General features: G+C 38.7%; 1 protein-coding gene across 1 annotated transcript in view; it reads right to left on the reverse strand.

Annotated features, from left to right (window-relative positions):
- The window catches only part of PIEZO2 (piezo type mechanosensitive ion channel component 2), a gene marked incomplete in the record, with an annotated part of 2710318 nt that overhangs the window by 634066 nt on the left and 2058752 nt on the right, over positions 1-17500 (reverse strand). Inside the window, 2 exon segments of the mRNA XM_044067359.1 lie at positions 9330-9419; positions 17315-17474. Of these exon segments, the coding sequence (XP_043923294.1) occupies positions 9330-9419; positions 17315-17474 (250 nt within the window).

The following is a 17500-nucleotide window of genomic DNA, read 5'->3' on the forward strand; positions in this document are numbered from 1 at the left end:
GGAGGAAGCAATGTTTGGGAATGGATTACACAACAGAACAACAGTCAAATTCACTATGTTGTGAAGGGCAAAGACAGCAGGATTTGGAGGGCTACAGGAAGAAGTGGTATTAAAGAAAAATCCTGAACAAGAAGGCAGAACAGCACACCCAAGGAAAAGCCACAGCAGAACACGTTACAAACAGTAGAGAAGCAGAAATAATTTGTCAGGATGGCCAAATGAGGAGAGGATAAAGCAAACGAGACACTGAAAGCAGCACAGACAATAATGAAAGCACATGTTATCTGGTGGGCATCTTGTATCAGGTCTGTTTTGCTTTTTCTGCAATGTTTTTTTTCAAACACATTTATTAAACTATCATTTAAAACAGGCAAAAACCCATTAACAAAAATGAAAACAAACAATATTAGCATTTTTCCATTTACATACATTGCGCATCACATTTTTTTTTTTAAAGTATAATTAGTCCAGCATTACATAAATTGATGAATTCCTGCTGTCCTTTAAACCTCAGTCCTCGTTCTCCTGAATATTATTCTGCATGTCTTAAATTTATTTATATGTAATCTGCTTTTTCCCTTTTGTAAAGATCCCTCTTCCATTTCTTTTATCTCTTTTATAATATTCAATACATCAAATACAATTGGTTTAAATGCTGATTTCCATTTTCCAGCAATTGCCTGTTTGTCAGATAACAGAATTAAACTTAATAAGGCCTTATGTCAAGGCAAGTTAGATCCTGTGTCCCAGCTCAAAAGACTTATTTCCATAGTTACATCATTTGTTTACCCAATGTTTCTGACAGAGTGTTCTGCAGGGAATTTTTAAAGTCTGCTAAATTATTATACTCCCAAAACATTTGTTCCCAGTTACCTCTTTTTTCATAGGATCATAGGATCATAGGAAGTTACTAGGCTACTGGCCTTGAGACCCTTATAAGCCTAGCAAAGAATTTAGCCCATGTTCCAACAAGTCAGCACCCTATGTCAATGTCCAGCAGGGGCACAAGTGGAATCCCAGGGGTGTATTTTCTGTTCCCCATCCAGTTATCCACGTTGAGCTTAAAAAGGGTTAATGAGGTAATCTGCTTGACGTGGAGAGGGAGTCTGTTCCACAAAAAGGGGAGTCTCTGGGACACAAATCTGTCCCGCCAACAAGTCCTATTGATGTCACAGACCAGGCTGAGGCCACACACATGGGTTACTTGAGTGGAGTTTGACATGTGGATATGCAGCAGTCCCATTAGGATGGGGTCTGAGATTGCTTTGTATGCCAGACAGAGGTCACCTATGAGGAGTCTGTAGGAGACTGAGTAGAGGGACAGGGCCTTTAGCCTATCTGTGTAAGGTAGATGTTTTAGGCCATGGATTCTCCTGGTGAGGAACCTCTGCGGTCTCTCCAGCTGCTGCATGTGCTTTCTGTGGTAAATGCTGAAAGGGGCACTGTACTCCATAATGCGTCTTATAAGGGAAGAATACAGGGATGTTATGATCACCTTGTCCCTGAATGAGAGACGCTTACTAATGAGGTGGGCCATGTAAAAAGCTTTTCATACAATGGAGGAAGGATGGTGGTCAAAAGTCAGTTTGCTATCACCCTGTGTGACCAAGTCCCTCACGACTGATTGTGTGCTTAGGACCTTATTATCAGTGTAATAATTTTGTAGGGACATCACGCTCCCCAAAGGGGATGATGATACATTTTTTGGCAATTCAGTTTGAGGCCATATTTCTGGCACCAGTCATTTGTTTGGGTGAGACCCTCTTGGAGGATGTCGACATCACTAGGGGAATTGATGACAGCATCCAGCTTGCAGTCATCTGCAGACCTGGTCAGCCATATCCCACTGGTTTGGGCCTGCACCTCAGAAAAGTATATCCCAAACAGCAGAGGCCCCAATACTGATCTCTGGGGTACATCGCTTGTTACAGGTCTATTGCTTGAGGTGGCTTCTCCTATTTTGACCAAGTGGGTTCTAGCAGTGAGCCTGTTTGCTACCCATCTGGTAACATATGGATTGATGCCTAGCTGAGAGAGTTCATCTATTAGACCTGAGTGGGGAATAGTATCGAAGGCTTTGGCCAGGTCAAGGTAGGTGGTGTGCACCGTCTTCCTCTCATCCATGTCCTTTGTGACTGTCTCAAAGAAGTCAACCAAATTTAGCTGGCATGATCTCCCCTTGATGAAACTAAACTGTGTGGGATCAAGTGTCTGGAGGTTGCCAATGTCCTTGTTAATGAGGTCCATGATAATCCACTCCATGGCCTTGCAGATCAGGCTAGTTAGGCTGATGAGTCTATAATTTCCTGGATCGGTGGATGCTCCACCTTTGTGCAAAGGCTATCCTCCACTTGGCTGAGACAAAGCCGGTACTCAGGCTTTGGTTGAATAGGGTGCCTAATGGTGCTGCAAGTTCCTGCCTGAGTTCATGTAGGATGCAGCCTGGGATGTTATCGGGTCCCATGGAGGCTGTGTTTTTTACCTTTGAGAGGGCAGTGATGACTTGCTCCCTAGAGATAAGAAGAGGAGGGCAGGTACTGGAGATGTCTGGTTTTAGTGATAGGCGAACAGAGGGGTGAAGTTTTTAATGAACTTGTTTGCCAGCAGGTTGGCTATGTCTACAGCATTTGCGTATGTGGTGTTCTTGACTACCAGGTCTGAGCAGATCTGGGTGCTTCCCTTGAGTTTGCAGACATATGTGAAGAAGGCCTTATGATTGTTTTTAGTAGATGTCGGCAGTTTGGATTTGAATTTGCTTTGGAGGATTTCACTAGTGCTCTTATTTGCTTGTTCAGGCTAAGGAGATTGTTTCCAGTTAGGCACATGCTCCTTCTTGATCCTGGACAGCAATTTTTTTCCTTTTATTATGGAGTTTATTTATTGCAGATGTCCGCCAGACAGGTTTATTCTTCCTTGAGGAGGATAATTTCATCCTGTCCAGTATTCCTGACTCCATGCAGCTACATAAATGCTCATTTAGTACTTTGATGTAGGTTTGGATATATGTTCCAGTTCCTGTGGAGGGAGAGGGGGCCACGAAGCTGCTTATACCTTCCCTTAGGAGGTTGTAATCAGCTTTGGAGAAGATTTTTTGTTTGACCATTGCGAGGGGGTGCCAGTCTGGGGAGATTGTGACTTTGAAAGTGACCACTTTGTGGTTGGATCTTACCAGGGATGATGACACTGTAGGGATGCTGCAGTCATTACTCATGTTGGTTAATACCAAGTCCAAGATATTTTCCCAATTATACTTTTAGCATTTGCTATCTATCTGAGAAAAATATTTGAAGACTGCTTGGGGAATAAAAATGCCTTTGCAAACACTTCCAGGTCAAGATACCAGTGTATTCCCTCTGGAGACAATATCTCATCCCTTGAAGATATTCTCTCCTGGATCTCCACCAACAACACTCACAAAACCATAATCCTGGGGGACGTGAGCATAAACTGGGCCACAATCCAATCTCCCACTAACTCACTCAATATTAACTTATGTAACTTTACGCAACTAATCAATTCCACTACCATGCCTTCCAAGAACTCCATTACTGGAAGTACAATAGACTGGATTTTAGTATCTGATCTTCACTATATCTCAGACAGTGGTATTCTCCCAGACCCACTAGCTGACCATTTTCCCACTTTTGCCCGCTGTCTCCCCTCTTTCATACAACTAACTCACACCTATATTTCCACTCTCTGCCTAAAAAACTTCAATTCTGAAACCTCAAATGCACTAAAAAGCACAAACTGGAACCCATTAAAGACTCTTCCACTAGATAATGCTCTCTCTACTTTGTTTACTTTCACAAACCTGCTCAACTCCTTTGCCCCTCTAAAAACAAAACATACAAAAAGTAACACTGTACCCTGGTTAACCAAAAACACCTTAGCTACTATGCGACTCCATGACAAAGCTTGGACATGTTACCATAAAAATAAAACCACTATCACCCTTAACAAATATAAAACACTATGAAATAAAGTCAAAAAACGTATTACCTCAGATCGCAAAGCCTATTTCTCCACTTTCCAAATCAACCACAACACCAATCCCAAACTATTTTGGAAAGGAATCTTATCTCTCCTCAACCAAGGAAAAAACAAAAACAGTTGCCCTAACCCAGATGCCTCTGACATGGACTTGTCCACCCAATTTAACACTTTTTTCATAGAGTCCATAAGCAAGCTAACATTGTCCTTCACCAACACCTCTCCTCAGCCTGCACCCATCCCTTCTTCCCCAGCATCCCTTGCCCCTAACCTCCACCCTTCTCTATCAATCCCATCTCTATATCCATCATAAAAAAACTTCTCCAAAAATTAAAACCTGGTTCCAATGCCCAAGGTGAAATTCCCTCCTACATCCTAAAAGTAGCCACAGAAGCCACTGCTCTCCCTATCAGCATACTAATTAATCAGCCTATCTCAGAAAGCCAGGCCTCTCAGCTCTGGAAGGAAGCCTTTATTATTCCTCTACATAAAGGAGGCACTAATGATAACATTCCAAACTTCCGCCCTATTGCTATCTTATCCCCTATTTTTAAGCTTCTTGAAAAATGTATCCACCAACAACTCTTAGCCTATCTCATGAACAACCAGCTTCTTACCCCCACACAGCATGGATTTAGACCCGGTCATAGCACCTCCACTGCCCTCCTCTCCTTCCTTGAAACCATTAACAAAGCCCACAATTCTGGCCATTTCGTGTCCACCCTTCTCCATGACCTCACCAAGGCGTTTGACACTATTTCCCACAACCTTCTTAATAAACTCTCCAAACTAAACCTATCCCCTTCCTGTACCAAGTGTTTCTCCAGTTATCTCACAACCAGACAACAAGCTGTCAAATGGAATAAAGCTACTTCATCCTTCCTTAATACTCCCACAGATGTCCCCCAAGGTTTCATTTTAGGTCCCCTACTATTCAATATATTCACTAATGACTTCTACCAAGCCATTCCAAACTCCAGTTTCATCCAATATGGTGACGATTCTACCATTACCTGCACCTCCCCTTCTATCCACATTCTAAATCAGCTTACTCAAGGTGCCTTCTCCTCTACTGAGCAGTGGATGCTAGACAACCATCTGGGTCTTAATTCAACCAAAACTAAACTTATGTTATTCACTGCCTCCAAAACCTTCTCCCTAGATAAACACTCATTCATAATTACCAGCAAAAATAATACTCCCCTAGAAATAGTCTCTGACACTAAACTACTAGGAGTACTCATAGATGATCAACTAAAATTCGACAAACATTTACAAGTAAATATAAAAAAAAAACACAAAAAAACTTGGCATGCTATACTGCCATAATCATTATATCTCTCCTTCCACTAGGTTCATACTAGCCATACTTATCTCATCCCATCCCTCCTATATGGTGCATCCATCCTCACCAACCTGCAATCCTCCCTCAGAACAAAACTCTCCTCTTGCTATAACAAGATATCAAAATTTGCAGCAGGTCACAGAGTCATTTCTCACCACTGTAATTCTCTTCACCAAGTAAACTGGCTTGAGCTACCTAACTTCCTCACTTATACCCGACTCATCCAAGCACACAAACTCATTTACATTTCCTCTCTTTGTCCCTCCATAGCCACTATCTTTGAAATGCATGAACCAGAATGACTTCTAAGATCTAATTCCCAAAAACTAATTAAATTGCACAAACCCACACGTCCAGCTGGTACTCACCTAATGTCCTTCTCTCTTGCATGCCTCTGGAATTCTCTACCATCTCCTGTCTGCATCACCAGCAGTCTCTCCTCATTTAAAACCTTGCTGCACTCGCATCTAACTTCACAGTGGAAGTGCTCCTGTTCCCATCCTACCTAATTCTTCTAATACCACTTCCTATTCTCCTAGAACTAAATACGCCATCACTGCCTCCTATAGTTCCACAGCTCTATTAAACTATATGACCAACTACTTAACAGTTACCCAATGCTGATACTTTTGTAAAAAAAAAAAAAAAAACAAAAAAACAAAATGTGTTTTCTATTGCTGTTTAATGAACTGCAGTATTCTATCATTGTTAACCTTTCATATTTACTTTATATTCCTATGAGATAATCAGTAATGTATATGTGCAATGTGTACTATGTATTTGTATTTTTCTGGAGCTTTTCTCCCCAGGACTCCATTGAAAATGGGCTCCTTATGGCCCAGTGGACTATCCTGGCAAACAAACTGCAAATAAATAAATAAGATTCTAAACCTTCTGGACTTTATTGCATATTTGGGAGCCATGCATATCCTCTGATTATTCTCCTGTAAATTGCTTTTCCAGTCTGTCTTCCCAATCTTGTTTCTAACCTAAAAAAAAAAAAAACTTCCCAAACACTGTCTTCCAACACCACGTGAAAAATCCACTACGAAACCTGCGTTTGAAATATTTATTTAAGTTTCTCTTTAAACATGCACTTTTCGTCAGATTTAAGTATCCAACTTCATCAGAAACAAAACTTTAAGTAAATAATCTACTAGAGCATTTTATAGCACCCAAATCTCATTGAAATCACATTGAAGTCACGCAGCACTACACATGTACTATGCAGAGAGCTCCCCCTACTGGTGAGACTTGCAACTACTAGTTAATTCTTTATTTTTTATTGTTTGTTTTTATATATTGTTTGTTTAATTTCTACCTACATAAAATCTCATATACATGCAGGTCGCAACTCAGAAAATACAATGCTATAATGAACAATGATAAAAATAATATACTAACAAATGTAAATGTGAAAATGTATAAAAAATCTCCAAGTAAAGAATTATGTTAAGCTTTATATAACTAACAATGTTAAAATAGTTAAAAATAGATAAAAATAAAGTTTTGACTTGTAATTTCGATCTCAAAGAACTGCACATGTATTTGCTCATAAAAACAGCAAAGTCTCAAATCTAAAAATACAAATGAGAATTCACCTTAACAGATTTTTCAAGCGTAGGACACACATAATCGAATTACACTCATTCAGGCCAGGAAACTGGCAGTTTTACCGACATAGAACGCGGGACAGTGGGTGCAGCTTGCCAAATACACTACTTGCTTACTGTTGCAATCATATTTGTCCTTGGCTTTGATCTTAACATCCCTAATACAACAACTGTTACCCTCATGGATATATTTGCATTGGTTACACATATAACATTTGAATGTACCCAGTTTCTTTTTCATCACAGTGGCTCTGTTTTGTAAGATTTGTTTCAAATTTGCACCACGTCTGAAAACTATTTTCAGGCATTTGGGGAAAATTGTACGTGTCTCATTATGGTTCAGCAGTAACCGACAGAAGACTAAGGGACAGGATATATGAACACATATACAGTATTAACAATAGTAAATCCACAAATGCATTGGCAAGACACATTTTAGAACAGCCCACACATAATTTTAAATTTAGCATCATACAACAACTATATAATGATGGAAGAGGTGGTCCGGAGTCACTTAGACTGGAAAGGTTAGAGCTTTGTTGGCAATTGAGGCTGAATGCCTGCCAGTTTCCTGGCCTGAATGAGTGTAATTCAATTATGTGTGTCCTACGCTTGAAAAATCTGTTAAGGTGAATTCTCATTTGTATTTTTAGATTTGAGACTTTGCTGTTTATATGAGCAAATACATGTGCAGTTCTTTGAGATCGAAATTACAAGTCAAAACTTTATTTTTATCTATTTTTAACTATTTTAACATTGTTAGTTATATAAAGCTTAACATAATTCTTTACTTGGAGATTTTTTATACATTTTTACATTTACATTTGTTAGTATATTATTTTTATCATTGTTCATTATAGCATTGTATTTTCTGAGTTGCGACCTGCATGTATATGAGATTTTATATAGGTAGAAGTTAAACAAACAATATATAAAAAACAAACAATAAAAAATAAAGAATTAACTAGTAGTTGCAAGTCTCACCAGTAGGGTGAGCTCTATGCGTAGTACATGTGTAGTGCTGCGTGACTTCAATGTGATTTCAATGAGATTTGGGTGCTATAAAATGCTCTAGTAGATTATTTACTTAAAGTTTTGTTTCTGATGAAGTTGGATACTTAAATCTGACGAAAAGTGCATGTTTAAAGAGAAACTTAAATAAATATTTCAAACGCAGGTTTCGTAGTGGATTTTTCACGTGGTGTTGGAAGACAGTGTTTGGGAAGTTTTTTTGTTTACCTGTTTCAAACCATTTTCAAGGCTTGTTTCTAACCTACTCATGTGATTCTTATAGTTATCATTCACTATTTTATATGCCCTACTAATTAGCCATTTATTAACAGTAGCTTCTGTTCTCAATTCAACTAAAACTCTTCCAGAGCAGGTCTTTCACTTAAGACCTCCCTATCCCTTTCTGTTTGCCTATATGCTCTCTGGTAGGGAAGACAATCTCTAGCCTCCAGTTCCAATGTCATCTTGAACGTATCCCATTCTGTTATCTGTATAACACATACTAGTAAAATGCAGCCTTTTACATCACAGGATGACACAGCTCTTCTAAACTATGCATTCCGAATCAGTTTTGATTATTGCAATGTGGTTTATGCTGGAACAGAAGATGTTATTTTGCTGTCTGCACATTGTGAAAAATACTGGAGTACAATGATTATGGTATTGAGCTTGCATTACTGTGTAGCTACAAATCTTGTGAAGGCGGGTAAAGATGCAGGGCATTGATTCTAATTTAATCGTATCAATTTGATTTCAGAAGCCATGCATGGCTGAAACTAATATAAATGAGGGACATTCTGTCTCTTTATCCATGGTGTCACTCCATTAGTTCTTTAAAATAGACAATTATTTATATCTTTAAGGAATAACAAAGTGTATCATGGGATATGCTTTACAGTACCACAGCACTTGAGTTCTGTACTAAAATATATCAAATAAGAGTAGCAGCCTCTCTTCCAAGTTATCAAAATTCAGTTGGGATGCATACCTTTCAGCAAGCAATTGCTATGACCTCTGCATGCTTTGTTTATACAGATCCGTGTATTTATGCTGCAACTCGCATTTGTGTGTGTGTGTGTGTGTGTGTGTGTGTGTGTGTGTGTGTGTGTGTGTGTGTGTGTGTGTGTGTGTGTATACAAGGTGCATGCATGTGCATGTCTGTGTGTGTTTGCTTATATCAAGTGAAGGTGACAGGAAGGCAAAGAGTAAATTTAAATTTGTACAGTCATAATGCTTCGGAGTGAAATTATACATTGTTACTATTCAACTAATATTTGTAAATACAAAAAAGGAGAAAATGACAAATGTAATCCAAAAAAAAAAAAACAACAACAACAAAAAAAAAAACAAATTAGTGAGTGGCATACTGTCTCTTAAGTTGGTCCATAGATTTTTTTTCTTCTTCAATTCTTGCTTTCACCGCTTTGACAATAGTTGCTTGGAACAACTCAGCTCCTCTGTAATTTCAAACAAAAATTAGTCAAAGTTAGTTATCAAAAAAAAAATAATGGACATGTACTGTCAAAATATACAGGTCACATAGCTTTCCAATAATCATTTTCTTTCTTCATGATGTTGGCATTTTTCTACGTTAACTAAGGCAAGAGCATATTGCACATTAAATATAATGCAGCACCAAGAACTTGACATTATGGAGACATACAACTTGACAAATGCTGTAAAATGCATAACATCGTAAGTCAAGCAACTGACACCAAATAAATGAACAAAAACAAAAAAATGAAAACTTTATCTATACTGGTGTAAAACACTACAGGCATTTTCTAACTGAGTGCTGGTAAGGCTGAGTGTACTTTTGGTTGACTGCACGTTTGGTTGACCAGTGAAGATGCTAACAGTAGAAAGATGAATTGGCGAAGTCTTTTTTTTTTTTTTTTGAGGACATTCAATCTAAAACCTTTAAGAAACAATTTTGTATACGAAACTGTTTTGCAACCCATGTAAACTGATAAAACCTAATGTACTTTATTAGAAATCTATAAGAAGTGGATAACATTGTACTTTATGACAAATGCATATACTGGTATATGCACTTTTTCAACCATGTACACTTAGCATTCTGTCATATTTGAAGAGTATAAAAAACATGTAGCAGTAGATGTTTGAATTCCTCATTGCCTCAGTGGCATTTTGGGTTATCTACTAAGGTAAGCTTTCAAAAGCTCAAAATCCATTCCCTCTCTCTTCCTGAGACAGCTGATTGGCTGAGCATACCCTGAGAGGGGAGCCTTGAGCTGTCACAGGAAGTCAGTGTTCAGGTTTTTTGGCTACCACTAAGAAGAAGAGGAAAGTACCTGAAGCCTGAATCAGCTACCAAGACTAAATTTGCAACCAGTCACAATACCATATAAAAACCAAATCCAGCACAACTGAATCAAAGAAGTTGAAATCCACCTCAACTATGCACAACCTGGGGGATGGCAGGTGGCTACTGCCACTGAGGTAGTGAGGAATTTGAACCTCTACTGTTATACATAAGTAGGACTTACACAACTGTACTATGGTTATCATTCTCACTGCCTCAGTGGCATTTTGGGTAGATTACCAAAGCTCACCCTACCTGGGAGGTGGAAAGATAAGGATCCAAGTGCCCCTGGGGAATGGTCCTAGCAAAACCTGCTATGGATCTTGGAAAAGAATCTAGTTTGTAGCACTTTGTGACTGTAAGAACAGAGGACCAGGTTGTTCCCTCTAGAATACTTCTAGAGTTTGTTCACCCCTTTTCAAAATGTTGTCAAAGAGGATAAGGCACTAGCTGAGTAAGCCTTAAACTTGACTGGAAGAAATGTACCATGGCAGTAATAACAGGAAGGAACAGCAGATGACAACCAATGTGCAACAGTCCAGCCTCTTTGATTCTTTGGAAGGTTAGCCTGAGCTTAAGTCCAAACAAGTGTTCACTTATCCTTTATATTATTTGCTAGGTTTAGTGATGTTTTTGCTTGGTAGCAGTCAAGAACTACCCCATAGCTAGACAGGGTATATGACCTTACAGAAGTCGAGATGGCCAATTGTGTGGCTATCATCCTTATCGACCTTGGAAGATGCCTATAAAGCTACCTGCAGTCCAACAGTATGCCTTCCAGCAGTCCCTGAAAAGGCTCAGAGAAAATATAGTGTTTCTTTGGATATGACAGGTCTCTTTTCTCATTAGACTGCTGTCCCAGCTGCAGTCTCCCCAGCTGTCTGATCACATAAAATGTCATTGGCTTCATCTAGTCCAACACCTCTTGATAAAGAGGGAAAATGGTTAGATCTTCAGGGAAAAAGAATGTCACTTTCTAGTAATCTTGCCTTTAGAATATTATTTATTTATTTACTTACTTGCTTGCATTTATTTACCAGGAAAGCCCAACTGGGCCAGAAGTATCCATATTCACAGGAGGCCTGGGGAGAAAAGTTCCAGCTATATCAAATTGCATACAAACAATAAGAAAATTTTAAACACAAAAACATAAGTTATAAAAAAGACTACATTACTTTTTAAAATGAAATAAATTATAAACACACATTAGGGCAAGGTGGGTATACGATGCTAATAAAAACAATTACTCAGACTGAGTTTATAATACGGTATAGGAGGATGGAGGGAATAACAGAAAACTCAGATTGGTTTAAGAAGATGTATAGTAAACAGATAGGAACATATTAGGGGAGCACAGACTAGTATAAAGTGGGCATGCCCAGAGCTAAGGGAGGAATGAAATCGAGTCATGGTAAGTAATAGATAGGAAGATAAAGGATGACAAAAGTGGTTAGAGGAGAGGAAATGTAGATACGGAATTATAAACCTGAAGGAATTCAGCCTGAGTAAAGTTAAGATTTGGATAAGTGTTCCTTTGGTGAATGTTTAAAGTTAATAACTGAATTAAGAAGGTTGGTAAGGAAGAAGAGTATGTAGAAAATTATAGACGTGAAAGGGTTTGTCCTGCATTGGCACATGAGCACAGACAATTTGTTGGTAGGGATTCCTTAAGTATGCACTTAAAGCTAAGAAGCTTAGCGATAGACCTAGTGGTCAGAGGCAAGAAATTCCAATGTTTGGCTATAGAGTATGAGTAGAGGCTTTTTCCATGTTATTTATTAAGGTTTATTGCTTATAAGGAGTTATTTATCCCCTTACTGTAGTGGTCTATTTGGGAGACAGCTATCAAGGATAAAGATAAAAGCAGGGCAGGCTGCTAATTTATAATCCAGATTGTGGGTAAGTTACGTAATGAGGAAGTTCAAGCCATTTAAGAAACTGGAAAGATATGCAGTGATGGGAGTTATGTGTTGAAATAGTTGCAAACTTAGCAGTTTTATTGTAGCATGTTTCTAGTTTGTTTTTTAGTGAGAACTGAAGATTAGTAAGGATTGGGGTTCCATATAAGTGTGATTGTAAAAGATATGCGGTGGCAAGAGTAATTTTAGTAGACGTATTTAGAATGCCTTTATGTGTATAGATCATTCCAAGTTTCAGGTGTTTTGTTTGATATTTTTCTGTATATGAAGATCAAATTTAAGATTATTATCTATTGTCACACCACAGTTGGATGTGAGGGACTACTTTGATTTCTGCATTGTTTGGGGAATAGATCTTGATGTTGTTTTTTCTGGGATAAAAGTTTTTGGAATGAAAAGCAGATCCTTGATTTTCTTAGGGTTAAACAAAAGTTAGGTGTTAATAAGCCAAGTCTCATTAGAAGTGAATGCTTCCTGTGTTACGCACTGAAGATGAGACAGATTATTTGAAGAGCAGATAATGGCAGGATCATCTGGATACTGAATTAGGGAGCCTTGACAGGAAGAAATTGTTGATAAAAATGTTAAAGAGAAGGGGACCAAGAATAACATCTTGGGGCGTGCCAATTTATTGGGCAGATAGATGAATGTGAGCTTTGCCATTTCACTGGTTGTTGTCTTTTTGATAGGTAACTGTTAAACCATTCGAGAGTGGGAGATGATAATTAAAGGATAAGTAACTGATGCAGGAGTTTAGAATGAGAGACAGTATTGAAGACTCTAGACAAGTTAAGAAATAATAAAAAGATGATTGCCAGAATCCCTCGACTTAATGACAGCGTCCATGAAAGATAAGGCAGTTGTACTATGAGCCTGCTGAAAACCATTCTGAGCAGTGGTTAAAAGTTGATTCAGAGGATGATGGCTAAGAAGTTGTTTATGTACACATTTTTCTAGAAGTTTACAGAGAAAAGTCATAATGGCAATGGGATGAAAGACAGCTAAGTCAGTAGAGTTACCGCTTTTGCAAGGGAAGAACATATTACTTTTTCCATAAAATTGGGACATAAGATTCAAGACCAAAGCCATTAATAAGGATGCTGAGAGGATAAGTATTCAGATACAAGGTCATCTGCAGAAGCAGAGCAAGGTTTCAACTTGAGCAACAGTTTTTAATGAAGGTAATAGGGACTGGTAAGAGGATAAAGGATGAAGAGTTAGTTGTGATTTTGTGAATGGACAATGAAAGGATGGAAGATGTCTTTGAATTGTTAGTTGTGCTTGGAATAGAGAGTATATGGTAAGAAAGGGATCAGAAGAGCTACTGGGGAAGATGAAGGTAACTGTGCAGAGTGTCTCGTTTGGTTGTTAATACTTTCAGTAAAGTAAATGTTGACTATTCTAGCTATTTGAAGTAGGATGCTTTCTTGGGAAAGATCTGGGGACTTTTTTGCACATGGATTAAGAAGTGAGTTAATGGGTAACCATAATTTTGGGAGGTTATGTTGGGGTTAGCTTGTAGGAGTGTACAGCATTCCTTTTTTCTTCCTTCATTACTTGTTATTTAACCTGGTTAAAAGTTGTCTTCAGAGCTGAAGGTTTTTGTTAATTTTGTGACGTGCCATACTTTCCCTGCCCTGCCCCTATCTGTCATGAAGTGCTAACACAGCTTTGAAGGCCACTAGGAATGAGTAAATTTGGATCTCTTAGAAGAAAGTGGGGTAAGACTGTTAAGAGTGTTTACAATGTTGTACTGAAATGATTCACTGCTTCATCTATGGGAAGGATTTGTAATCAGGTCTGGTTAGTGACATTTAATATAGCAGTGAACATCTGTTGGTTACATTTAGAGAGACTCGGTTGTTTTATAATTATGTTCTCATTTCCCTTCAGGAATTGTTCTGTAGGCATAGCTGGTAGGTGGCTACTCAGGGTATCAGGAAGTGTGCCAGCTTTGCCAGAAACCAGAATCCATTCAAGGACAGAGTCTTGGTTGTTGGCTTTATTATATATTGTTGGTGTTTTAATGAGTTGTATAAAACCAAGTAAGATTAGGAGATCAGAGGTTAAGTTCTGGCAGTTTATATGTACATTGCCTAATATGATGGGTTCATTAGTAATTCTGTTAGTTAACCAAGATAATATGTCTTCTAGAATAGGAATGTGCCTTCCTAGAGGGTTACAAATTACAGTGAAGTATATACTTTTCATCTTGTTTAGTTTTAGGAAAGTAATAAAAAGTTCTGCATTTGCAGATTTTGGTGTGATTACATAACCATGGATTATGTATACGAACATTTATTTTACATTGTGTGTACAGTTCGGATTATTCTGCTGCATTCTTAAGTGCAGTGGAAAATTCCTATATGAATGAAATTGTTTCTAACTTGTCTCAGGTTTAAAAACATGTTTTGAAAGGTGTGCTTAAGTGTGCAGATACAGTGTCAAGAAAGGCTGTTTCCTCTGTTGTATTAAGACAATATGCTTGGTTAAGTAATTAGAACTTCTCTGATGATTTAAAAGCCAAACTTCTGAATGCACCTTTAAGTTCTGAAATGCTTGTTGGGCCTTCTGTTACACACCAGTGAGATGATAAAGGCAAATTAATGCATGGGGTATCCAGGATGTTTTGTGTAACCACATTCTCTCCAAACAACGCTTATTCCTTCATGGGTAAGAACAAACAAAAGTCCAGACAAACAAAAGTCAGGGCTCCAAAAGAAAATGGCAAGAGGGTAATGCTCTGAAAGAAAACAAGAGGAGTTCCTTTCCAAAACGAATCAACCCTCTGCAAAGGAACGACCCAAATCCCATCCAGACCTTCCTTTGCTTCCTTCTTATCACAGGCTATCTCTCAATACTGCAGCCTGGCTGGAAGTAGCCTCAGACAAATGGGTTCTGAGAATAATTTGGGAAGGATACATTTGGCAGTGGATAGAAAACCCTTCTCCTTTCAGGGGATATCCCCCCTCACATACACCAAGCAGATTAAGCTGTTTCCCCCAGTGCTCCATCACATGTTAGAAGCAGTGGTCACAGAACCAGTGCCTGCAATACACAAAGGCAAAGGATTTTACTCCAGAATCTTCAGGGTTGGCAATTTGTGCAGATTCTGTACCCAGGTGATTGGAGTCCTTAGACAAAGTTGCAATTCTGCTTTCCCACACGGGCGTCAAATTGAACCTTCAAAAGTCCTTCCTCAAGCCCTCTTAATGAATTGTTTTCCTAGGTTGTTTGATAGATGATGACCTTCCTACTAGAAGACAAAGTTCTGACTTATCAGAGCATTTTTTGGATATCTGTCTTCTAGATGTGACCTCAGCAAGAGAGTTCCTCAAAATTCTAGGCCTCATATCATCAGTGATCCTCATGATACCAATAGCCAGACTACACATCAGAAAAATTCAACAGAACTTGAAGAATTGTTGGACCCAGCACCTTCATCCCTTGGATTTCCAGGTACCGGTACTGGGATTTGCTAAACAGGAACTTCACTGGTGGAAGGATCAACTGTCTCTGAATCCAGAACCCCCTTTCTTTCTTCAGATCCCAGTCATATCTGTACAGACAATCTCTTCAGATTTTGCTTAGGGAGCAATGACCATAGGAGTTCAAATGCAAGCCTTTAGGGGTTCTTAGGACATGCCAAAGCACTTAGAAATAATAGAGATGTTTGAAGTAATTCATGCCTTCAAAGCTTGTCTCTTTGCTGACTGGAAACCAAAACCACAAATAATAAATAAATAAACATTTCATTCTTGGTTTGTGGCTCTTGAGCAGTCTGTCTCACTTGGGAATACGTTTTGGTTCTTTGCTGTGTGGCATTAATGGCCTGGGAGCTGGCTATACAGCATTTTCTGACTCCTCAAGTCTTCTGATTTAAGTCAGAGCAAAACACAGTAGCAGACAGATTGAGCAGATGCTGGACAGACCCTCACAAGTGGAAGCTCCATGCAGAGAACTTCCAGGACTTGATTCAGATGAGGGGAATACCTCAAGTAGATCTTTTCACCTCCTTTCAAAACCGACAACTGAAGAAATTCTGTTCAAGACATCCTTGCATCCATTCTTAGAAGATAGATGCTGCATCATTCTTATGGTCTGTGGATTTTGGAGTAAAAATCCTATATGTATTACCACCCTTTCCAGTGATTTGCAAAGTATTTATAAAGATTCAGCAAGAAATAACAAATATCATTGTAGTAACACCCTTTTGGCCCAGGCAAAAATGGTTGCCCTTTTTAATGGAATTGTCCAAGGATAATTACCACAAGCTTCCTCACAGACTGGATCTGCTCACACAGCATCAGGGGTGACTGGTACAGTGTTGAGCGACTGCATCTGACAGCCTGGACTATTCTATTTTGATACCTTTTAGGCACTTAAGGATGTTCAGCAGGTATTTAAGGAGGCAAGAAAACCTGCAAAAAGAAAATCATATGTTTATAAGTGGAAGATGTTTCTAGGTTGTGTCTAGCCAATAGCAGAAGTCCCAAAAGAGTTTTAACCCCTCTAGTTTTGAAATATTTGTGTGAGCTATTTAGAGATGGCTTGTCATATGCTTTTATCAAAGTGCATTTTCTGGCGATCTTAGCTGGTCTGACCATTGATCCCCATTGCTTGTCTCTTTTTGTGGTCAAACCTGGTGGAGACTCCTTATGTGGAGGGCTGCACCTCCACACCCACCCTATGAGGGGGCTGTGCCTTCCCCACTCCTGCTAATTATATATACCAACTCTAAGATTGCATTACAGTGGGGAAAGGGCAGGCTTCCTTATATCTAAGTTGACGCTAAGTAAGTGCCCCGTTTGGCTTCCTTGATGTTAGCTAACTATCATCCTTTGATGTATAATGTTAGAATAATTTTGCCTTTTGATTAAAATTAGGTTTGATGAGTAGAGTTTGGCAAAGAGCTGTTTGATGAATGTGCTGTTCCATGAATAAACATAGACTCCATTAGAGCTTTAAACAGGCTGTACAGCCACTAATAAAATTCTTAAATCTGATAAAATCACCAACCCCACTTTTTAAAAGAGAAGAAGAATTGTATTTATTTATTTTTTTAGAAAAGATATTTATTCCTCCAAAGATTATGCAATGCACTTACCTGGATGCCAGGATTTGTGAAGATTTGATATCAGCTACAACATGTAGAAAATAATAACTCATGAATACTCGTCTTTGTAACAACAGGAAGCAGAAGCATATGCTGTCCCAGATAATTCCAGCTTCTCCACTCGGAAGTTTGCAGTCTGGAGTATCTCCAGCTGTCAGAACAAAAAGACAAGTTAAT

This window comes from Protopterus annectens, chromosome 3.part1 (genome assembly GCF_019279795.1).
Source record: "Protopterus annectens isolate FY-2018-M chromosome 3.part1, PAN1.0, whole genome shotgun sequence".
NCBI lineage: Eukaryota > Metazoa > Chordata > Ceratodontiformes > Protopteridae > Protopterus > Protopterus annectens.